General features: G+C 38.2%; 1 protein-coding gene across 5 annotated transcripts in view; it reads right to left on the reverse strand.

Moving 5' to 3' along the window:
* OXR1 (oxidation resistance 1) overlaps positions 1-21909 on the reverse strand; it is a 258894-nt gene that overhangs the window by 2115 nt on the left and 234870 nt on the right. For 4 of the 5 annotated variants that reach the window (XM_059475118.1, XM_059471809.1, XM_059472647.1 and 1 more), the window contains 5 exons: positions 11077-11157; positions 7689-7814; positions 5465-5617; positions 1286-1381; positions 644-717 (listed from right to left, as the gene is read on the reverse strand). In XM_059475118.1, the coding sequence (XP_059331101.1) occupies positions 644-717; positions 1286-1381; positions 5465-5617; positions 7689-7814; positions 11077-11157 (530 nt within the window). The remainder of the gene's footprint in view (positions 1-643; positions 718-1285; positions 1382-5464; positions 5618-7688; positions 7815-11076; positions 11158-21909) is intronic. The other variant, XM_059473447.1, reaches the window with a different exon arrangement.

Raw genomic sequence — 21909 nt, forward strand, 5'->3', positions numbered from 1 at the left:
AAAGGATTAGTTTTTAACACAAGTACCTCATGGCTGTTAATAAATTTATGCTACAAGGATTTGAATTTTTTTTACTATTTATTATTAATTTGGGAATATCCCTCTTGCAGCTATTTTGAAATAAGCTAACTAGAGGTTTTCAGCCTCTTCTATTTTTATTACAGAGATGACATAACAGCACTTTCATATCTAAAGAGAATGCTAGTAACAAATAAGGAAAACATTCTAGAAGCACATGCACCTGCATGGGCAGGAAAAAGCCAGGACATGACAATGATTCCTGGAGACCCTGACATGTTTTGGGGTGCCTCAGCTTCAATTCAGCCCTCTTCTAGTTACACATAATTTTCACATTTACATCCTTCCACAATCATATTTTGTGTCCATTCTGAATACAGGAGGACACACATGCAAATCAAGCATGGAAGGCATCATAACCTTGCAGGGCTGAAACTTTACGCCACACTATGGGGAAGACAAATCTGTTGAAGTTTTGTCAGCATTGGAAGCTAAACACCTCACATACTAAAGTTTCCTGGCTGGTAACTGTTGAGTCCTAAGCTACCAAACTGAAGTAAATTCCAATTTTTCTTTTCAAAGGTGTCTAGACAAATATTTTTAACAGATTCTAACTGCAACTTACCCTCCTCCACCAAAAGCAAGAGAGTCCATGTCTCCTTTAATGAAGAACATGTTGTCTCCCGTCCACTTAAAAACCTAAGGGGAAAAAAAAAACCAAAACAGACCAGCAAGTAAAAATATCTGAACTTTTTATTTTGGCAGAAGGGAAACCAACCATCATTAAAGACAGACTACGGATGGGTAGAAGTCAGTTTAATGAAGTTGACACACAAAATTCAGGAAACATCTGCAGACAAAAATTCTCTGACATTTTATGCTAATTAAAATAAGATCATTCCAAACCAGGTCGTTTTTGAGCATCAAAACTCCTACACAATGAAAAATACCAAGGAAATATACTTAGATTAGAAGTGCCCCTAAAAAGGATGTAGTTTATGAATTTTCAGACATGCAGAAGACTTTAAACAGCAGAAAAACCTCCAGTACAATTAAAGAGTTGAATGTGTTCCTCAGCATGCAAACACTACCAATTCACTCTGCACTTAAAGATTCCACAAAAAACTAGTGTGATGAATTTTTTTTGGGCCATCTTGTATTATTTTTCAGATTTACAGTTAGGTTTATTCCTTAAGGATTTTAAGATCATGCACTTGGGGTGGTGGTGAGGAAGGGAGCAAAAGCATGAAAAGTCATTACTACTTACCTCAAAATCTGGAGAAAAAGTGAACATAAAGGTCTCCCCAGTGCCATAAAAGCCATCGCTCACTTTAAATGGTTCAGATGCTAGTGCACCAAAAACCTGTAGCAAAAATACATCAGAGCAAGAAAAACTTCAGAGAAACAACACAGAATCCAAGAACCTCTAATGATAGTAGCTGATAAATCAGGTTGTAAATAATGTAATTTTGAAATTCATTCTCTGAATTTCACTGCACCATGGTTCTGAATGCACTGAGAGATGGTCTTTGCCATGTAAACTTGAAAAAGCAAGATAGATGAGACACTTTTACCTTTTTGTTATTTCAAGCATCTGGGTCAACAGACTAGACTTCAGAAATCTGGCTGTTAACTTTTCTTTGTCAAATATTTTGTGACCTTAGACTGTAGTTAGTGTGTGCAGATAAGTGAACCTATATAGAGCATTTTTAGCATAAAAAAATCCATACTGAATTCAAATTTAGTTTCATCAATAAATACAACAAAATGGGCTGCTGAAATACCTAATCCATATTTAAATATCTACATGCATATTTTCCAGCAATAGGAACCCTTGAAATTATTGCTTAGTCCTCAAACTATTTGAGTCTCTGTATCCTAACTTCTTTTAAGGGCTCTAGTCATTTTTGGAATAACTGCAGTTCTGGTAGCTAAGCTACATTCAGGTAGCTGTGACATACCTTACTTCAGATAAATATCCTTAGGGCTGATACCACATCTAGTAAATAAATGTAAGTAAAAAAGATAAAAGTAAATCTAAGTTTTCATTCACAACAGATATTCCTTGAGAGGAATTAACCTTCAGCTAAAGTATCAAACAGATCTTTGTCAAACCTAAACTATCTCAGTTCAGCTTCTAGACAGGTGTAAACTTAACACAACACTTATACTAGTGTTTATATTGGATCCTCTGAAAGATGTTATCTATGTATCCAGTAAAACACAAAACTAGTCCATTCTAACCATGTAGAAGACCTTACGTATTTTACTTAAGAGACTCTGAAGCTTTATTTCTAATTATGGAATACATTTAGCTATTAAGAATCTCAGACAGTCTCCCTACTCAACGAAGGACTGATTTTGAAGCTATTAGGTGGACTCAGTTTTGTCCAGTTGAGCTTTGAGTCCCCTCAGGAATCAGGATTTGAAAATCTCTCTGTGTTCTATATACATCAAGCTGACCCTTGAAAGACCACCTCTTTGCTATAAGCAACAATAAAAGAATAAGGTTTTACAGAAAAAGTGCAATTTGCTTCCCAACAGTTACTCTAGTTCTTGAGAAGGGATGTCCCTAGGATTTTTCCATGAGATCTGAATTTTGTGGCTAGTTGTTAGGGTGGATAACTAGAATTCCCATGTCCTAGATTCAATCAGTCTCACCTGCAGTGCATACAATCTGAAGAATGATTTTTTATAAAACTAGACAGTCCTTGAAGTGATTAACTGCATTAATCTCATCTCTAGACCACCACTTATTTAGTGACTCATGCTCAGGAATCAGGTACCAATTTCTTTTTAAAGGCTCTCAGGGTTCACTAACAGAAGCACATACCAGTAGACAGACAATCCATAACAATTGTAACAATGCAACTATAGATTTCATGGACACCTTTATTAAAGAACTTCCTAGAATTGACTGGAGCAGGCAATTTAGGTTGCTTTAGATCCCAAATTCCAACTAGGCATGGCTCAACTTTTACACAATTAAAGTTTGTAAAAGTTCAGTGGTTTTGCCTGTTTGTTTTTTTTTTTTTTGTTTGTTTAGGTTTTTTTTTTTTTGAACAGCCATTTACATAAAATTATTAATTGATCTGAAAAAGAAAGCAAGATTGGAAAAGATTTTTGAATAAAAAATTCAGTAGCATGAGGCTTAGCAGCCTTTAATGGAACATTATGAAGAGTTACAAGGTACACTTGCTCCTTACTCAACCTATTATCAACATAATAAAAAAGCATTCTTCATAAACATGGACACCAAAGAAACATATCTGGAGAACCTGGGGAAGCAGCCCAGGAAACAAATTCATTCTAGTTTAAAAGAAAAGTGCCTCAACCAAGGATATGACAATTCCAGCATCTTTCATAAACAATGAAGATCAAAAGGGAGCAGAACAACTAACACAAATGAGGACTGGACAGGTATGCTCAGCAAATGTCAAGATACTATCTGGGCATAATTCTGCCATTATTCAAAATGGCTGAATCTCATTTAGGATCTTCTCTGAACTAGAATCTTAGAAAACAGGCAAATGATCTCAGAGTGTAAGGTATGAATAACCATCTGGTTTCTTAAAACACATTTTTGGAGGGCATATACAGTATTTATCTTAGCATACTGCTAGTGAACTATTCCTGGACACATTCTCCTATAAAGTACTTAAGAGGTTTTTTTTTTTTCAGTCATGGAAATCAGTTTTAAAGAGCAATCTGCCAGGAAGATACAAGACATTAAAAATAAATTAACCTCTTTCAAAAAAAAAAAAAAATAGCTCCACAAATAAAATTAATTACCCACACTAATTATCAAAGACCATAGTTAGTTAGTATTGTCTGATGTTTCATGATTGTAGACCCTTGCATGAAGAGGAGAAAGGCCCTGTGCCTAATTTCCATATGTTTTGAACAGAAAAACAGTGCAAATTAATTTTCTGCTGTCAAATGCAGACATTTTAAATTAATAACACGAGACAGAGCTACTGAAAACCACCACTCCCACTACACTGGTGAAGGGCTGAATGAGCATGTAAAACTTTTCTGAACCACTCCTTCTGCATATGCTGCTCACTGAATAGACATGGATTTCCCCCACTCTCATGTGGAGTTCAGTGACTACTTGATTCAGAATTCTAAGGCATGCTTTCATACATATTCCTAGGTATAAGGCTGTAAGCTGAAATTCAGCAAGGTTTGTTTCACAAACAAAAAAAAATGAACTATGAACTCCATGTTTTGACAGGGCAACCATGACACTTTCTGAACATTCAAGCCAAGATGGTCATACACAGAAAGTGACATGAATTCCTTCAGCAACAGACAATACTACATAGTGGTGGCAAGACAGCCCCACCAGAAAAAGGACATTTTTTTCTGGGACAGATCAGGTACTAGGAAGCAGGTATATCTTACTAATTTATCCTGAGAAGCTAATAAGTGAATTAGAGAAGTCATCAAAGTATATTTATGAGACTGATGAGTCTGCTGAGACATCTCAGGTCTATTCAATTGTTTTTGTCTTCAAGATCAAAAGGTAAATGAAGAAAATATTTTTACAGAACTTCTGGGAAAGAGTCCACAACTAGTAGAGAGTTAGAAGGGATTTTTCTTTTTAAGGGACTCCTGGGGTAGGAAACAATGAAAAAATCAGGTTGTGACTTGAATAAGAAAAGGTACCCTTCATTTACTGTTTTCATATCCCCTGAATGAAACTATGCTTCCTGAGAATAAAAACTGTGGTTACCAAACTGGGAGACGTAAGTGAACTGAATGCTACAGATTTTATAGAGGTTCTGTCAATTTTTCATGACAGCAGTAACGTGCTTCCACAAGCAAACACAGAAGTCGCAGAAAAAGAATCAAGAAGTTTCATACTGCCTGCAGTGTTCGCTTGTCACGAGATTATTCAAGAGAGGATGTTTGCTATTCAAATGATGAGATGTGAGCCACTTCCTGAAGTTCATAACCCAGTCAAAAGAAAACAGAGCACAACTACAAAGACTCAAAGAACAAGTTAATAATGTAACAAAGGTAGTACAGCTCTTAAAAGATGTTAGCTGCAGCCACAGAATATACCAAAAAACACCGGCCACAGCTAACAGCATTCCAACAAGACCTTCCAGCATCAGAAAGTTTTAGAGAGTGTATTTCTAATACGTTAAGTGCATTAAAAAAATTAAAATTAAATTTATTAATTGGATATTACCAGACTCTTGCATTACAACAGCTAACTTATATAATTAAAGTATTTCCTAGACATGTAGTATGTTAGAGGACTGCTTAAGAGTAAAACACATTTCTAAGGAGAAAATTTGCTTGATGCACAATATTTTAACTTGCTTAATACACATAATTTTATCTCCCATGATGGATTGAAGCATAAGCTATTCCTTTATACTTCTCAAATATTTTTCTTGTTGGGTCCCCTATTGCCACACAAGTATTTTCCTACCTGTCCATCACTGTCTTTGATAACCAACAGCACAGGTGTGTCTAACCCCATCATTGTCCGATACAAGGTCTTCAAGCTCATGCCATGCTTTGCAGTACTGTAGACAAGAGTCCATGGATAGCCAATAGTCCGTGGTGGAAGAGACTTTGTGAGCTATTAACAAGAAAATGACAACCCTTTATTTAATATATGTTTTATATTTAAGAATGTATTACGCGTAAATGAAAGCAGATTACATTCTGCTCAACCATTTTTACATGGCCTTAAAAGCTAAGAACTAAACCTGAAGTTTCCCATGTGTATTTTCTACTTTTGGTCACTCAAGCAGGTTTCTTTTCCTACCTCTACTAGTGACCTGCAGAAGAATGATTTATCAACTAAAGAACATGTGTTTGTTATCCATGTAATTATTCTTGCATAACAATATTACATGTCCCACCAATATCTTAATATTGAGTAAGTAGATCATTCAAGTCAGCAGGTAACAAGCTGAAGGGTAAATGCTGCTTGTTGCCCTGTTCTTCTGCTTTTTAATCCAAAACTTCAATTAACACTTTTGTAATGAAATCACTTTGGACTGGATAGCAAGAACAGCTGTGTTTTCACTGATGTTTTCAAGAAAGAATGGAAGTAGGGCAAAGACAGACAAGAGTCTCTCTGAAGACATGGCGTATTCAAAGTTAGGATTTAAAAAAAACAGTATTTTAGCTATGAATCGTGCTCTGCTTCAACACTTAGACACAGGCATGTCTATGGTGCCAGATGGGGTCCACCCCAGGAAACGGACAGAGCTGGCAGATATGCTCACTGAGCCACTTCCCACCAATTACCAGTATTCCAGGATAAGTGGGGATGTCCTGGTTAGCAAACGTATGTCCATTTACAAGATGGGCTGTAGGAAGGACCCCAGGCAGTACAGACCTGTCAGTCTGTCCTCAGGGCCTGGGAAGGTCACCTTGAGTGCCATCACACAGCACATTCAGGAAAACTGGGGGATCAGGCCCAGCCAGGGTGGCTTCATAAGAACTTAGGACTTGGCAAACGTGATTTTCCTCTATGACAAGGTGACCTGCTTGCTGGATGAGGCTGTGAATATTGTCCATCTGGACTTCAGTAAACCCTTTGACAGCACTTCCACAGCACTCTCCTGGAGAAACTGGCTGCTCATGGCTTGGACAACTGCACTGTTTGCTGGGTAAAAGACTGGCTGGATGATCAGGCCCTGAGAGTGGTAGTGAATGGAATTCAATTCACTTTGTGGCCAGTCACTTGTGGTGTTCCCCAGGGCTCAGTACTGGGGCCAGTCCTGTTTAATGTCTTTACTAATGAACTGGATGAGGGGATGAAGTGCATCCATGTGTTTGCAGACTGCAGCAAGCTGGGCAAAAGTGTCAATCTGCTGGAAGGGTACGTGGGCTCTGCAGATGGATCTGGACAGGCTGGACTGATGGGCCACGGCCAACAGAATGAGGTTCAATAAGGCTAAGTGCCAGGTCCTGCAAAAGTCCCTGCAGCACTACAGGCTGGGAGAAGAGCAGCTGGAAAGAGGAAAAGCACCTAAAGGTGCTGCTTGGCAGACAGCTGTGCATGAAACAGCAGGAGGCCAAGAATGGAATCATGACTTGCCCCCCTCAACTGAGCACTGGTGAGGCCACACCTTGAGTACGGTGTGCTGTTCTGGGCCCCTCACTAGAAGAAAAACATTGAAATGCTGGTGTGTGTCCAAAGCTGGTGAAGGGTCTGGAGAGAACTGAGGGAGCTGGAATTGTTAAGCCTGGGGAAAAGGAGGCTCAAAAGGAACCTCCATCACTCTCTACAACTACCTGAGAAGTAGGTTGTAACAGTCAGTCTTTTCTCCCAAAACAGGACAGGAGAAAAAATCCTCAAGTTGAGCCACTGGAAGCCAGGATTGGATATTGAGCAAAAGTTCTTCAGTGAAAGGGCTGTCAAGCATTGGAACAGGGTACCTAGGGAAGTGGCTGAGTTACCATCTCTGTTGAAATATTTAAAGGAGGTGTAAGCCATGGCACTTAGGGAAAGGGTTTAGTGGTGGACTCGGCAATGCTGAGGTAACAGCTGGACTCAGTGGTCTTAGCCGCCTTTTCTAATACACAGCTTATTTTCTTCTATTTAATATCACACAAGGTCTTCTTACTGGTGTGTTTTATACTACAGTTATAGCATTAATGTGCAAGAGTAAAAAATGATATATCTAAGTCCATACCTTTTCAATTTGTTCTGGCTGTAGTAATTCACTTGGATCACTAAGATTTGGCCGGAATGCTTCAGGCTCCAGGTCTGTTTTGATACTTGTTGCCTGTTGTGAATTGGTATCTTCTCTTGTTGTTATCTACAAAAAGAATAGCAAGAAAATAAGTATATGCCATCCTACTAGCAGACAAGATAAAACCTCACAGGTTTAAAATCATGCAGTTATCAATTATGCAAGTCATTCCAAAGTTTAGAAATCCAACAGATTTTATCTGATTGAGATTTTCAATGTTCCCAGTAGCAAACTGGTACACAACTATATTACAATAACTTACATGGACGCCTACTGAGAAGAAAGCTACGGTTTTATGCTAAAACAACAAACAGTTCTCATACACAGCTGAAGAGCTTCAAATGCTTTTCAGATTATACCTTCAAAAGTTCTGGCATTTTAATACTGACATAGCATTCTAAGTGTAATTAAAAAAAGAACAGAAAGGAAAGGAATTAAAACTTCAGCATGGACATTCCTTAGTAGCTTCTGACTCACTACTCTTTTAGAGTACTTAAATTTTTCAGATATGCAGTAGACTCTGGGAAGACTACTGCCATATATTTTGAGCAAACCATTTGAATGGAGCCTTAGGAATAGTGCTGCTCCATAAGATGATCTGCTGGAGTACTTATGGGAATCAAAGAAGAAAGAATTGAGATGGTGGGGTGGGAAAGCAGCAATAATACTTAAGTTGCTTAGTGAGCACTGAGGTCTGGCAAAGACACACTATCCAGGGTCCTGCAGTAATTTAAAATACCTGACCTACATATCTACCCTACTGAGTGGAGATGGCAGAGGCCACAAAATTCCTCATCAGGCATAGCTCACAACAGCTTCTTACTCCCATCAACACACTGGCGCTTCCAAGTTCAAGTGCCATGTCTCAACAACTAGAATAGCTGTGATCCAAACAGATTTCCACCTATAAATTCAGCTGCAGGGATATTTAAAACTTTCTAGGAACAGTGCAATTTGACAGAGGAGTAGGACAAAGTGAGGAAGTTAGTAAGATAAGTCACTGCAGCAAGACTTACTAAAATGTTGAGAGAAAAAAAGAAATCTTAACAAGATTAAGTGCATCTGAAAAATTTATTGGCCTAAACCAGGTTTCACTGAAAGCCAGACTATCCAAATTAAATCCTGAATCCTGAAAATTTCAAGAAAATACGTGCCAAATCCAGTTTGTCACATCCCTCATACTTTAAACATACAGGACACGACTGCAATATTTCACAGTATCACAGTGGTAAACTTTGCTAGCTTTTTGTGAACTTCCTTAGTTAATTAAAAAAGGCAAATCAAAGAAAACTCTGAAATACAGATAGGAATATTTAAACAAATAGAGCCACCTGAGCCAAAAAAAAAGGACACCCCTTTAATCTCCCTCAAAATTACAAAAAGTTCTTATCACAAACCCTTGTTATTTAAAAATCAGCCTATAAAGTCAATGCATCAAAGTATATTAATACAGTAACTCAATTACAGTATTAATTCCAAACACGAGAAAAGTTGTGCTTAAACTGAGTATCAAGCAAGAAAAAAGCTGAAGCTTTCCTTCTTTCAATGGAAAGTAACAAGAATTTCCAACATAGACTACGAAGTAATTTCCATATCACAACAAAAAATGCAGTTATCCATGACAGTATACATACAAAAAGATGATCTGCATGCTGCTTTATAGAGGGCTATCTCAAAAATGTTATTTCATATTCCAAGTATTTTCCACTTTAAATGCCTATCATTCATCATATTACTGCTTCAGCTCCCAAGAAGTTCAGCATTGTCCAACTGTAGAGCAGAGAGCTTTTTTCCCCTTGTCATTCTTTAATTTTCATTAAAGAACACCATGCAAAACATGAATAATTTAGATTCAAGTGGTGTGGCAAACAGTTTTTTGGTTAAGAGTTTTTGGTGATGGGTGTATTTTTTTGATGGATTTTTTTTTCCTTTTTTATTATCATTAAAGTAAAGCAGTTTCCTTCTAGGAAGAACACTGCTTTGTAGAAGCAGCCAAAGAGTGTCTGTTCAAAAGAATCTGGGAGAAAGCACTCTAACTTCAACATTTGTAGATTTATTTCCTACCAAATTTGGACAGAGCAGACTGAGCTATAGTCAGATTTCAGGGGCTTCCATGATTGATAAATGTCACACAGGATACACCACATTTGAGAGCATGATTCTCAAATGGCCTGAGAGCAGAGTTTATAGGCTACAGCCCATCACATCAGATTTTTCTAGTCAGCCTAAACCATGAGTCTGGAGATATCAGGTGAAAGGTATTTGGAAAGAGCTCCTACAGTTGCACAACATTAATACAGGGATTCTCCACCACCACTGGCCAAATCCAGAATAGTTCTGTTCTCAAGTGAGAATAATTTTTTTTTTGCAAGATTTTTGATTTTCCTCTAACAGTGCAGCTTTTGGATTCGAGGTTCATGCTCATTATTGATCTATGTAACTGTACTACTTACAAAACATTTTAAAGCAATTAATTTTGGATTATTAAACAAACACAAATATCAGAGCTAAGAAAATGTTTGCTTACTAATATGTAAAAAAAGCCAAGATCAAAGAAAAAAATACAGAAGAAAAATTTTACATTTTCAGCAGCCAAGTACTAGAGAAAAACAAAATACTCAATGCTTCTAAGGAAATCTAAGCTATGCTTTCCATCAGTAAGGCATGTATAATGTGCACAGCAGCTAACAATTTTATAACTCTCAAAAAACTATGGAACACCTAAAGAGAATGCAACTACCAGTTTCAATCCATAGCCACAGACCTTCAAAAATCCAAAGTGATTTCGAAGTAGTGGTTGTGTGTATGTGTATGACCTTTGCCATGTTGAACTGCCTCAGTTACCTGCTTTTATAATGGGAAAAATACTTACCTATTTCACAGAAGTTGTGAAGCTTCATACTTGCCGTATACTGTGAGATTCTTGATGAAAGATTCCTATATAAAATTAAGCACCCATGCAACAAGGTTTTGATTCTTCACCTGTTTTGCATTCTTTTTAGGGAAGCTTCTAACACAACACACCAGTCTAAAGTAGAAGTTAAAACACAACACTGCAAGTCAAGTAGCACTGAAAACAAATTTTCGAATTCTAACAGAAAATTCCTGTGTGAAAAAGGTGGAAGTAGTAATTCCATCATAAAATTACTGATTCCATCATAGAATTGCACAATTAAATACATCAAAAACAAAGGAATTTTCTGCTGGATCCTTGTAGTGCTGTAGACAAGACAAACCCACTGAGTGCAGGAATTGCCCTGATCCAAGACACTACAAAGAAAGATGTTTTAGTATCTGGAGATGGGGTTTAAACTACTGAAGAGGGCACCTGGAGACGTCTGCAGAGTGTGCGCAGTTCTTCGCTATTTAGAGCATCGATCCTGCGGTGATACTCAGCCACTGACACTACCTGAATATGGAGACAGGAAGACAATAATTCCACTGACAGTTGAAGAAAAGTAAAAAGGTATGAAAGAAAAAACTGGAGGAGAGTAATGAAGGGAAAGTGTGCAATGACAACAAACAAACAAGAAGGGCCAAAAGATGTTTGTTTCCGCAAGGACAATGCACATGTAGGTGATTTTAGACATATGAGTAAACACAGCAAGATTACAAAATAAAAACTAAGGGCACTAGCAGTCAGATATCTCACTGATCTAGGATGAATAAAGAACTGATTGAGTACATAAAGTTTCCAGTATCAGGATGCTAAATGAAAGTCAATCTGAGTTACATGCCTTAACCCAAACTCTTCAGCCCAAGGTCCTCTCAAACATTCTTTACACTCAGATTAATGAACCTTGTGAACCTGGTTTGCTTTCCTAGAAGAAGACTAGAAGCAAATCTCAGGCTCCTCAGTAAGCTCTAACTCTTGTGTCTACCAGTGAAGATAAAGACAAGGTAGCAAGAATACAGTTTAATAACATCCCAATACCACCCGACAATTTCTTTATCCTGGACTTTCTATTCCCCTCCAAAGCTTCCGGAGTTGCTCATCTGTCAACACATTCACTTCAAATGGCATCTCCACTTTGGCAGGAGGTGTACAGCCAGAAAGTCTTTAGTCAGAAAGCTCTAGAACATGCTGCTCAGGTGCAACAAGCTGGCTAAAGGACTACAACAGTAATTTTGATGTAACTAGAGCAAATAATGTGATTTTGAGAACAACTCAAAATCATCATTGGTATGAAAGCATCTTTAAACAGCTGGTGAAGAGATTAAATGGATGTCCCATGTAGTAAGAGCATATTAAAAACTTCTAGAGCCTACCACAGTGCAAAGGAAGACAACCACAAGTCCAGCAGCTCCCCATCTACCTGTCCCTACTACAAGGAGTTTGGCCAGATACTCGCCACTGTCCTGAGTACAGAGCCCACAGTCATGCATGACTGGCTCTTGAGCAGCGATGGTTCACTCTACCCCATGCAACTGCAAGGCAAGGAAAAAGGAATACTTGTGACATCCAGCTTTAGTAGTGAATAATCTGTCATTACTAGCACTCAATTTATCTCCATTATTTTTCTACTATCTCAAAACAGATAACAAGTATTGTTGTAAATTGTACTGGCTTGTGCATTCTCAGAGTCAAATAGCTATATGTAAAGCTTTAGCAATATTCCACTCAAACATGTGACAGTGTAGTTTTATCCTTTTATTTGCTCTGACACTTCATTGCAAATTTACACTGTTTACACCAGCAACTTATGAACATAACCCTGAAAGCAGTAATGTGAGAACCCTTTAGCCTTACTGCTTCTTTAAGCTACACCCTACCATGTGTGAGGTAATCGGTAACTTACATTTGGCTGTAAATGTGTGGTTACTCAAGGAGATTCTTGAGAAAAAAATTCTCAAAATCTCTGACACCATTATACAGTTGTTGTTTCACATAGTGGAAATGTAGACAGTTTTATGGGCACTGCCATCTTGCCTTCAACCTCTCAAATGCATACTTGTCATCATCTTGCATCTGTGAATTGCTTCTCAGCTTTTTAACTCAGAGATCGACCTTTTCATATGCCATGGAGATGCCTTATTTTTCTTGCTTGAGAGAAACATGAATACCTATTCATGTGTGTACAATACAATAGCTTCTTGGCATGCTGAATCTGTTGCACACTGTCACATTCCATTTGTTTTGAGAACAAAAACCTGCATAATGGCAGACCACTGGTATGCAATGAGAAACATCATAAATAGCATGGCACAGAATGTCAAACTAGCCACTGGAAAATTAAAGGAAAAGAACCCACACTCTCAAACCCAGAGCTTATTTTAAGTATAGAGTCCATACTAAGTATGCAGTTCATACTAAGTTCTGAAAATAAACCATGAGACACTGTCTCAAGTTTATGCACTCTGAGCTAGGCTTCAAATTATTATGTTAAGATACTTCAACCTCTCAGATGCAGCACCTGGCCTTCTATAAAATGCCTGTGGTTTAGGCCAACATGCTTTATTCTTGCTTTGCAGTGGACAAAACTACATACTTCTTGATCAAATGAGCTACAGGATCTTAAAGTCACATATGTCTAAGCTTACTAGCAACTGCCTTCAACTTCATTCAGGGATTGAGATATATCTTGCAAACAGACAGCATTTTGTTGCTGCCAGGCTCAAGAGCACTGCTTTGAAATGTTAGTAGTAACATTAGAAGTTTATTGTTCCTTATAACCTGGTTTAATTAATAAACTGCTTATGCTATTTCCTCTTCCGTCAAGATTTCCTCGTGTTCCTTCCTTGTAGTCCTATAATCTTCTAGTCTACTTCACCAAGCTAAATAAACCAGTGTTTTCTTCTGTCTCCCGCCCCACTCCCTGCCCCTCATCAGCTGTCTTCCTATCATTCCAGGACCTACTTCTACCTCATTCTACTTTGAACACAGAATGTAGTCTTTCATACCATATGAGGAATACCTAGAAAGCAAGACATTTCATTAATAGGATGTAGATGCAGATCCATATTAATCACACTGGACTGTAGTTTTCAGTACAAAATACTCCTTTGTGATAAAACTCTTCCATTAAAATAATTAGTTTAAGGTCTACCTATATGACTTTGCTATGTGCTTTATTTACTATGCTCTCTTTACTATGCCATCTCAGCATCCAGTTTCCTGGATAATCAAGGCTAATTTTTGAGGATCGGCAAATGTTCCTGAAGGGCACTTCGCTCTCTCTCTAGTTTTTCTGCTTTAAAAAGAATGTGGGAGAAGAGAAAAACAGCTGAACTCTTATGGGTAATCTGGGCACCGGTCACAATAGAGCAAAACAAGTAACATGTAACCTGAATTGTTAGTGCACTTCAGGGCAAAAAGGGCTCTGAAACTGTCTGTTGCAGATGATACAGCACTGGGAAGAGCTGCTGACTCCCTTAAAGAGATGGATGCCCTACAGAGAGACCTCAGCAAATCAAAGGACTGGGCAATCACCAACCACATGCAGTTCAACAAGGGACAGTGCTGAATTCTACTCCCGGGATGCAGCAACCCTGGATGTATGTACAGACTGGGGAATGAGATGCTGGAAATCTATGCCATGGGAAAGGGACTTGGGGTCCTGGTCAATGGCAAGATGAACATGAGCCAGCAGTGCCCTGGCAGCCAGGAGGGCCAAGAGTGTCCTGGGGGCACCAGGCACAGCATCACCAGCCAGGCAAGGGAGGGGATTGTCCTGCTCTGCTCTGGGCAGCCTCACCTCGAGTGCTGGGGGCAGTTTTGGGTGCAACAAGAAAAGACAAATAGAAAACTATCAGAGAGTGTCCAAAGGAGGTCAACAAAGATGATGAAAGGCCTTGAGGGGAAACTCTATGAAGAGAGGCTGAGGTCACTTGGTCTGTTCAGCCAGGAGACCTTGCTGCAGTTACAACTTCCCCATGAGGGGAAGAAGAGGGGCAGGCACAGATCCCTGCTCTGTGGTAGCAGCGACAGGACCCAAGGGAATGTCCTGAAGCTGTATCAGGACATCAGTTTGGAAAAAGGTAGATATCAGAAGGTGGCTGGGCACTGGAACAGGTTCCTCAGGGAACTGGTCACAGCACCAGCCTGATAGAGTTCAAGATGTGTTTGGACAGCGCTCTTGGGCACGTGGTGTGAATTTTGGGGATAGTGATGTGCAGGGTCAGGAGTTGGGGTGGATAATCTTTGTGGGTCCTTTTCAACTCAGATTACTTTGTGATTCTGTGATTCCAAGTTTGAAAAGACATGGAATATATCCTTAGAGATCTAATACTACCTGCTGTATCTCTATTGGCAGCATTGGTGAAAAAATACAAGACGAATTGTATGACTCGTAGCATGACTCTTTAACCTTTTTAACCTCTCCACACTATGTATATGTGAGTTAACCACTTAGCAAAACACCCAGCAGTTTTAATATTTAATGCAATAAGTTGAGGGTTTGCATACTAATGATTTAAACAATCAATAAGCCCAGGATTCTCCTTCTGGAGAAATTCATGTTTCTAAACTTTGTTTTTCTGAAAATACCTCAAAAGTACCTAACTTGACAAGCTACGCTTGCCACTTGCAGCGAATGAAACCGAAGACAAAATTCCAAATATGGAACATTTCTTGTCCTTCAACAACACACATGAAAGTGCAGTTAAACTTTTTTAATGTTTGATCAACCCCTTCAGCCCCTGGTCATATCATCCTGCTAACTGGCAGATGTAAAAAAAGCTTTTTACACCAGAGAGGGTTTCCTCAGTTTAACAAAGCCACAAGTGACACCCCCCCGCTGCCCCCCCATGCCTGTTTGCTAACAGGGAGCAGCTTTCATTGCTGCCCTCAAAACAAACACGGCTCAACGTTCAGAGCTAACAAGTAGCTGAAACTGTCTCCAACAAGAATGGGAGGGTCTTATCAGAGCTGGACGGTGCTTCTGGAAGTAAGAACAGATAAAACTTAACGGCATAAACAGCTCTGAAACGTAGGTTATCTATAACCTTGTTACCAACTCAGAACATGAAATAAAAAGTATTAAGAAAGAACACAAGCTGAACAATTTCACTTTGAATCTTAATACATAATACTGAATCTTAATACATAGTTGTAAACTTGGCTGAACTGAACTTCATGAACATTAATTCTTGTGATTCAAAAATATTTCAGGATATTTAATTGAAGAAAAAAACCCCAATGTAGTTTTATTAGGCCACTTACGAAGTTACTTTAGAATACCTTCCAATAAAAAGGTGCCTATGCAAACTGAACGCTGCTCTGAATATTTTAAGAGAACACTAACTTTATTTTTCTGACAAATTTAGTTTCCTTCCATAAATATTAGACTGCTGGAGAGAAGACAATATTGAAGAAGCACTCTGCGCCATCATACCAAATATGATTATTTGGGATATTTTGATTACATCATAAAAATGCTTTAATTCATGGGTCATACTGCACCAGATAAACAGATGTAAGGTATCATTTGAAGAAAACCCAAACCTTAAGACTAATTTAATTTGATTAATTTTTAAAGCATGTGGCTGCAAAGCTATTAATTTTCTGTTTTGTGTGGTATTCAGTCAATTCAACTCCCTGTCACTCTGCTGGTGACAAAGAAGGGAAGGGATGACAGCTGGGCATTTTATGCAGAGAAGGACCATAGAATGACAGCAGTTCCCTGGTTTGGCTGTCACCATGGTTCTCTCTCTCAGTATTTTAAAAGCTGTCCCTCTTCAAACTGTTGTGCACACTGGGGTGTTTTCCAGAGCAGGGAGAGAAATGCTGAGTAGGTCACATGACAGCAGCATTCTCCCTGTGACCAGTATTGTCCCTGTTAAATACCTGCCTCAAAGTGCTCTGAGCCCACAGCAACTGTACCAGTAATTAACATATACTGAAGATAAACTGAACTATCTGCAATAACCAGAATAAATGAACTTGAAAAGAATGCAATCAAAGCCTGAAGCACACAAAGTGTTACATCAAGCCTGTAGACCTTTATAAAAAGCTATTTTTTTCAAGATGGGAGAAAACACTCATATGAGAGATATGATAATGCCAGCAAGATAACTAAATTTAGCATGTGAAACATTAAACAGTTTAGGAGGTTTGTGCAAAGAACTAAGAATTAGATATAAGAAAGTTACTTTCTTAAAGAGGCAGGCCACACAACTTTACACTTTTTGGCCTAATAAAAAAAGATCTGTAGCAACACGATCAGTAAAACCCAGCTCCCTTGCAAAACTACTTAAGGGAGTTCCAGAATTTGCAAGCAGAGAAACCAGAGGTTCAGCTGCTGAAACCGCAGCACCTGGTGCTTGAGCATAAGCTGCCATTACAGGAGAAGGCAGACTGAGCAAGGTTACATCTCAGTTCTGATACTGCCCTGCAAAGACCCTCTCAGGTATGACAAGAAAGCATTACACAGGCTTAGAATTAACTGAATCACAGCCCAGCATGAAAATATTTGTCTCCTGCTTTAAGCAGAAAAAAGTCAATTAAGGACCAACTTCAGATTTCACAGACGTTTAAAGCCATACAAGAAAAATATAAGTCTTTACCACTCATTTACTTTCTTTTAACTTATAAACAACCTTTTCAAAAACTCCTCTGCTATTCTACCTCAACTATGTTTAGGTATTTAATAATTATTAAATATCAGATTATTAATTTTATTAATATTAATATTTCGTAATTATTAGAAATGCAAACAATGCAACACCCAATAATTCAAAGGAAGAACTATAATAATGGCATAGTTCAGGTTGGAACAGATCTTACAGATCATACAGCTCCAACCCCCCCCAGTCATGGGCAGGGAACCTTCCACTGTACCAGGTTACTCAAAGCCCCATGCAGCCTGTCACTGAACACTTCCAGGGATGAGAATTCCACAAATCCTCTTGAGAAATCTGGTGTCTCACCACCCTCATAGAGAAGAATTTCTTCGTAGTATCTAATCTAGACCTTTCCTCCTTCAGATTAAGGCCATTCCCCTTTGTCCTATCACAACATGCCCTTGGGAAAAGTCCCCCTCCAGCCCTCTTACTAGAGAGCCCCTGTAGGCTTTGCAAGGTGCCATAATAAGGTCTCTCCAGAGCCCTCTCTCCTTCAGGCTGAACAGTCCCAGCTCTCTCAGCCTGTCTCCACAGCAGAGGTGTCCAGGTGACACCAAAACGCAGCCCTTGGATCAACCCAGTGGCCCTCCTCCAGAATTGCTCCAAGAGGCGTGCATGAGACCATGCACTCATGGCAAAAGCACTAACATGATGCATAACCCCCCAAATTAACTAGAACAACAGGTACAGCAAATATCTGTCAAGCAAAGATTCTGGGCCAAATGACCTCTATAAGAAAGTACTGGATTTCATTCTGCATTTTTATTACTAAAAATATATAATAAATTCACTCAATTACTCTAAAAACTTAATATGGAAAACTGATTTTAAAAATATTTCAGTAGTATTACTGAATTGATGCAACCGTGCATTCTGACACCTACAGAGAAGTACTAAATTCTCATCTTTCACATGCAAGCCCTATTATTATACCTTCCTAATTGTCAAAGAAATACAGGCATTAGCTTAACAAAATAAAGTTAAGCAATAACTCAAAATAGCAGAAGTTGTGCAGGTGTCAAACAATTCAAGCTACTAAAACCAACATTTTAATTCTCTTTGCGCGCTAATAACTTGAGAATATAAAAGCCAAGATCAGTTTTCATTGGTTTTGTCCCCTTTGGCTATACTGCCTATCCAAGCTGTGCAAAGCACAGACAAGCATTCCCAAAGATGGCAATCCACCTTTTGTTCCCCTGCATTGTGTGATGCCTTTTGTCTGAAATGCTTTAACAGGAAGAACCATTGCCTGCATTTTTGACATTCTAGAAACTTATTGGCATCTCTTGTATTGCCACAAAATAAAGAGACACAGTAAATATCAAACATTTACTAAAACATGGGAAGCTGACATTACTAGCTTTTTTTAAGGAGGAGCATAATACACCAATAAGTCACCAAAATTTTGATTCCTTACCCTGGGAAAGTACCAAATCTTTTCAAATGCACAGCTCAAATTAATAGCATCATCAGGAAAGTAACAAAGGCCTTTCTGGTAAATAATCTAGGGCAACTTAGTTGCTTCAAGCTAGCATTTCTGTTTTATTGTATCACTTAATTTAGCCCAGTAACTGTTACTTCATGTCAGATAAGACTTCATCCAAATTCAAAACAACCACTAACGAGAGATGCAGTCAGAAACCTGTACACTTTATATGCTGCCAGGCTCATTAATATTCTTTCCACAGGTCTTGCATAACTGAAATAATTATGCCAATACTCTTTCTTTTCTGTAAAAAGATTACACTTGCACATTAGGTTTATGAACATTCATTGAAGAAAAAACCCAACTTCAAGAATAGAGCTTGTCTTATGGACATAGCAACATTTTAAAAATATCCCCATCTGTAGGTATTTCTGTAACTTTTTCCAATTTGACTTTTTACATGTTAAAATAACCTCTTCTCTACCTCTCCCACAGCAAAGTTATTCTCCTTTATTCTCACAGGGTCTTCTTTAGTTCAAACAGTCCTTAAAAGCTGGTAAGTATTGTTTTTATAACATAGTTAGACTCTGGCTAAAGTGCAGTATTGGTCCTAAGGGAAACAATTATAACAAAGGATACTATTACTTTTTAAAATATCTGTGCAAGTTATATCTATATATCTGTGTATCTAGATACATGTTAAAACCACAGTCTTTGTAAACTGAACTTCAGATAGTTTTTACACTGCTACAGGGTATGCCAGAAAAACATTTCAATTCATTTGGGCATTACATCTCCTTTCTACTCCACTACCACAGAGGAAAGTTAAAGAGACTATTACTTCAAAAATCTGTTACTATTTAGGAACACACATTTTATAGAACCATTTGTTACAACAAGTAAATTTCATATTTTGCAAGTATCCTCAGTAAAAATAAATATAAAAACAATACATAAAAGATAAAGAATAAAAACATGTTAATAAATTAAAAAAAAAACAAATAAACCAAAACCAACTCAACAACACCCTTGAAGTATGCTTCCCAACCCAGTAGATGTAATTCTTAAGAATTAAACTTTCCTGTCATAAACAGATGAAAACTATCTTCCAAATTTACCAGAGGGTAAAAGCACAGTATATTGTCAAGATCACTACTTCTCTATCCTCAAGCTGTTGTTTTGCAGGTCTCACTGAAAACCTTTTCCTGTAGAATCTACTACGTATTAAACAGTACTACAAAAATTCTGTTTGGGGAAAACAACACTGAAAAATCCCAGTTCCTTTCATATATCTAATAAACTGCAAAGCCAGTGGTTTTGCTTCCCCCCCTTCACTATAAACGTGAGAATGGGACAACTGGGGGCTCATGTCCATGAATTTAGACGTATTACCAGACCTTTATATGGTTGACTGACTTCTGAGTAAGTAATGGTAAGTCAGGAAATTTACACTTCTATAATTGTATGCCCATGCAAACTTTTGTCCTTGGTACCTAGGCACAAAGCACATATTTTGTGAAAAAATGCATTACTCCAAGGGAAAAGAAAGGGGAGAAAAACACCTTAAAACTGCTGAACTCCTTAATGCTCAAAGTAGTTCCTATTATCTACTTCAAATGAAATATCAGTAATTAGATTCTATTTCAAAGATAATGAAAATTTGTGACTTAGCATCCTGTTTACATATTCAAAATTTAAACTTCCAGAAACTGTCTCTGCACCACAACATTTAAAGACCGTAATAACAGACATGAACATACTACACTAAAAATTACCAGAGTGCATTTACGATTAACTGGCTGGTGCTTTCTTCCCTTCTTCCCATACCAGAGACGAGACATTTCCCTTCTAAAAATAAAACGTGACTAAAAAAAAGAAATTAAACAAAACCCAGGGTTGCAGGCTGTTTGAAAGCATTCTCTGTACCTGCTGTGAGCTCCAGGCACAGGCAGAGCCCCACGACGCCGTGACAGGAGAGTTTGCTGGACGCTCACATTTGACTGACAAGGCAGGCAGCAAATGAGCGAGGGTGCAGCAGGGGATGTATCGCAAATGATGACGATACACGAGGAGGAAGGCTTCCTGTGCTCAAGCGTGGTTGCAGAGCACTAGTTTGTTAAAAGGCCAAAGTATTTAAAGACACAGAGCTGAATTGCTCATACACAATATTGAAGAGCACAAAAATAATCCCCAAGAACGGCTTGCAATATTTGGTTATAGGGCAATTGCTCATAAACAACTTCTAATGGTAAAGTGCTTGCATTCAATATTAAATTAATAGTTTGTCTTCTTTTTGCTGACAACCTTACATAAACCCTGTAAGTAATTTCTGAGCGTCCAGAAGCAGTTAGAAGAGAGGTCAGTGAAGATTTAGAGTATTTTTAAAAAGGGGGTTTTAAAGCATTTGGAAACTGCTAGCCTTGCAGCCTTTTCAGTTTGTAAGCTACAAGAAGAAAATGAATCCTTTTGTCTGTAAACTAAATTTGTTGCATGGGTTAAATGCTAGTCCCAGCATGAAAGTATTTTTGGAATCATGATTACTTTTTCCCTTAAGGAAGGATGTTTATTTAAACAGGCACGTGCAATACTAAAAAGCATGACAACCCTGCAAGAATCTCCTTGTAGTAGCACTTGCAGTCTTTCTACCCCACAGCCAAAATGAAACATCTCCCTTCCCTCTGCAACCTCCCCCAAAACAAACAACAACCACCAAAATAATTTCCACATCATCCATGCTCCAAGTTCTGTGGGAAACTATTAAATAGGCCAGGGCAGCAACAGAACAACATTAAATCATCACTCACTCAGGCTGTTGGGCTGTGATCTAAAAGCCAAGACATCCACGCAGAGAAAATCAGAACCAAAACTTGTATTTTACTGCAAATTATGTACTGGAACAACTCACCTTGCACTACTGTCTAACATTCAGACGGATAAAATGTTTTTCTTTTCAGTAAAACCTTTTATGGGAGCTGGCATCTCTAAAAGCAAATTTGTTCTAACTTACCCCAAGTATTAAGGTAGCAAATAAAAACATTGTTATCATTGGAACATTGAAGCTGGGATTTAGGAAATTCAAATATGTAACAATGATTTGACTAAATATATAGTCAAATGCTGTATGATCCCAATAATAAGCCATATGTCTATTTATGTGCTTGAGTTTTTTTGTTG

Source organism: Ammospiza nelsoni, chromosome 1 (assembly GCF_027579445.1).
Source record: "Ammospiza nelsoni isolate bAmmNel1 chromosome 1, bAmmNel1.pri, whole genome shotgun sequence".
Lineage (NCBI taxonomy): Eukaryota > Metazoa > Chordata > Aves > Passeriformes > Passerellidae > Ammospiza > Ammospiza nelsoni.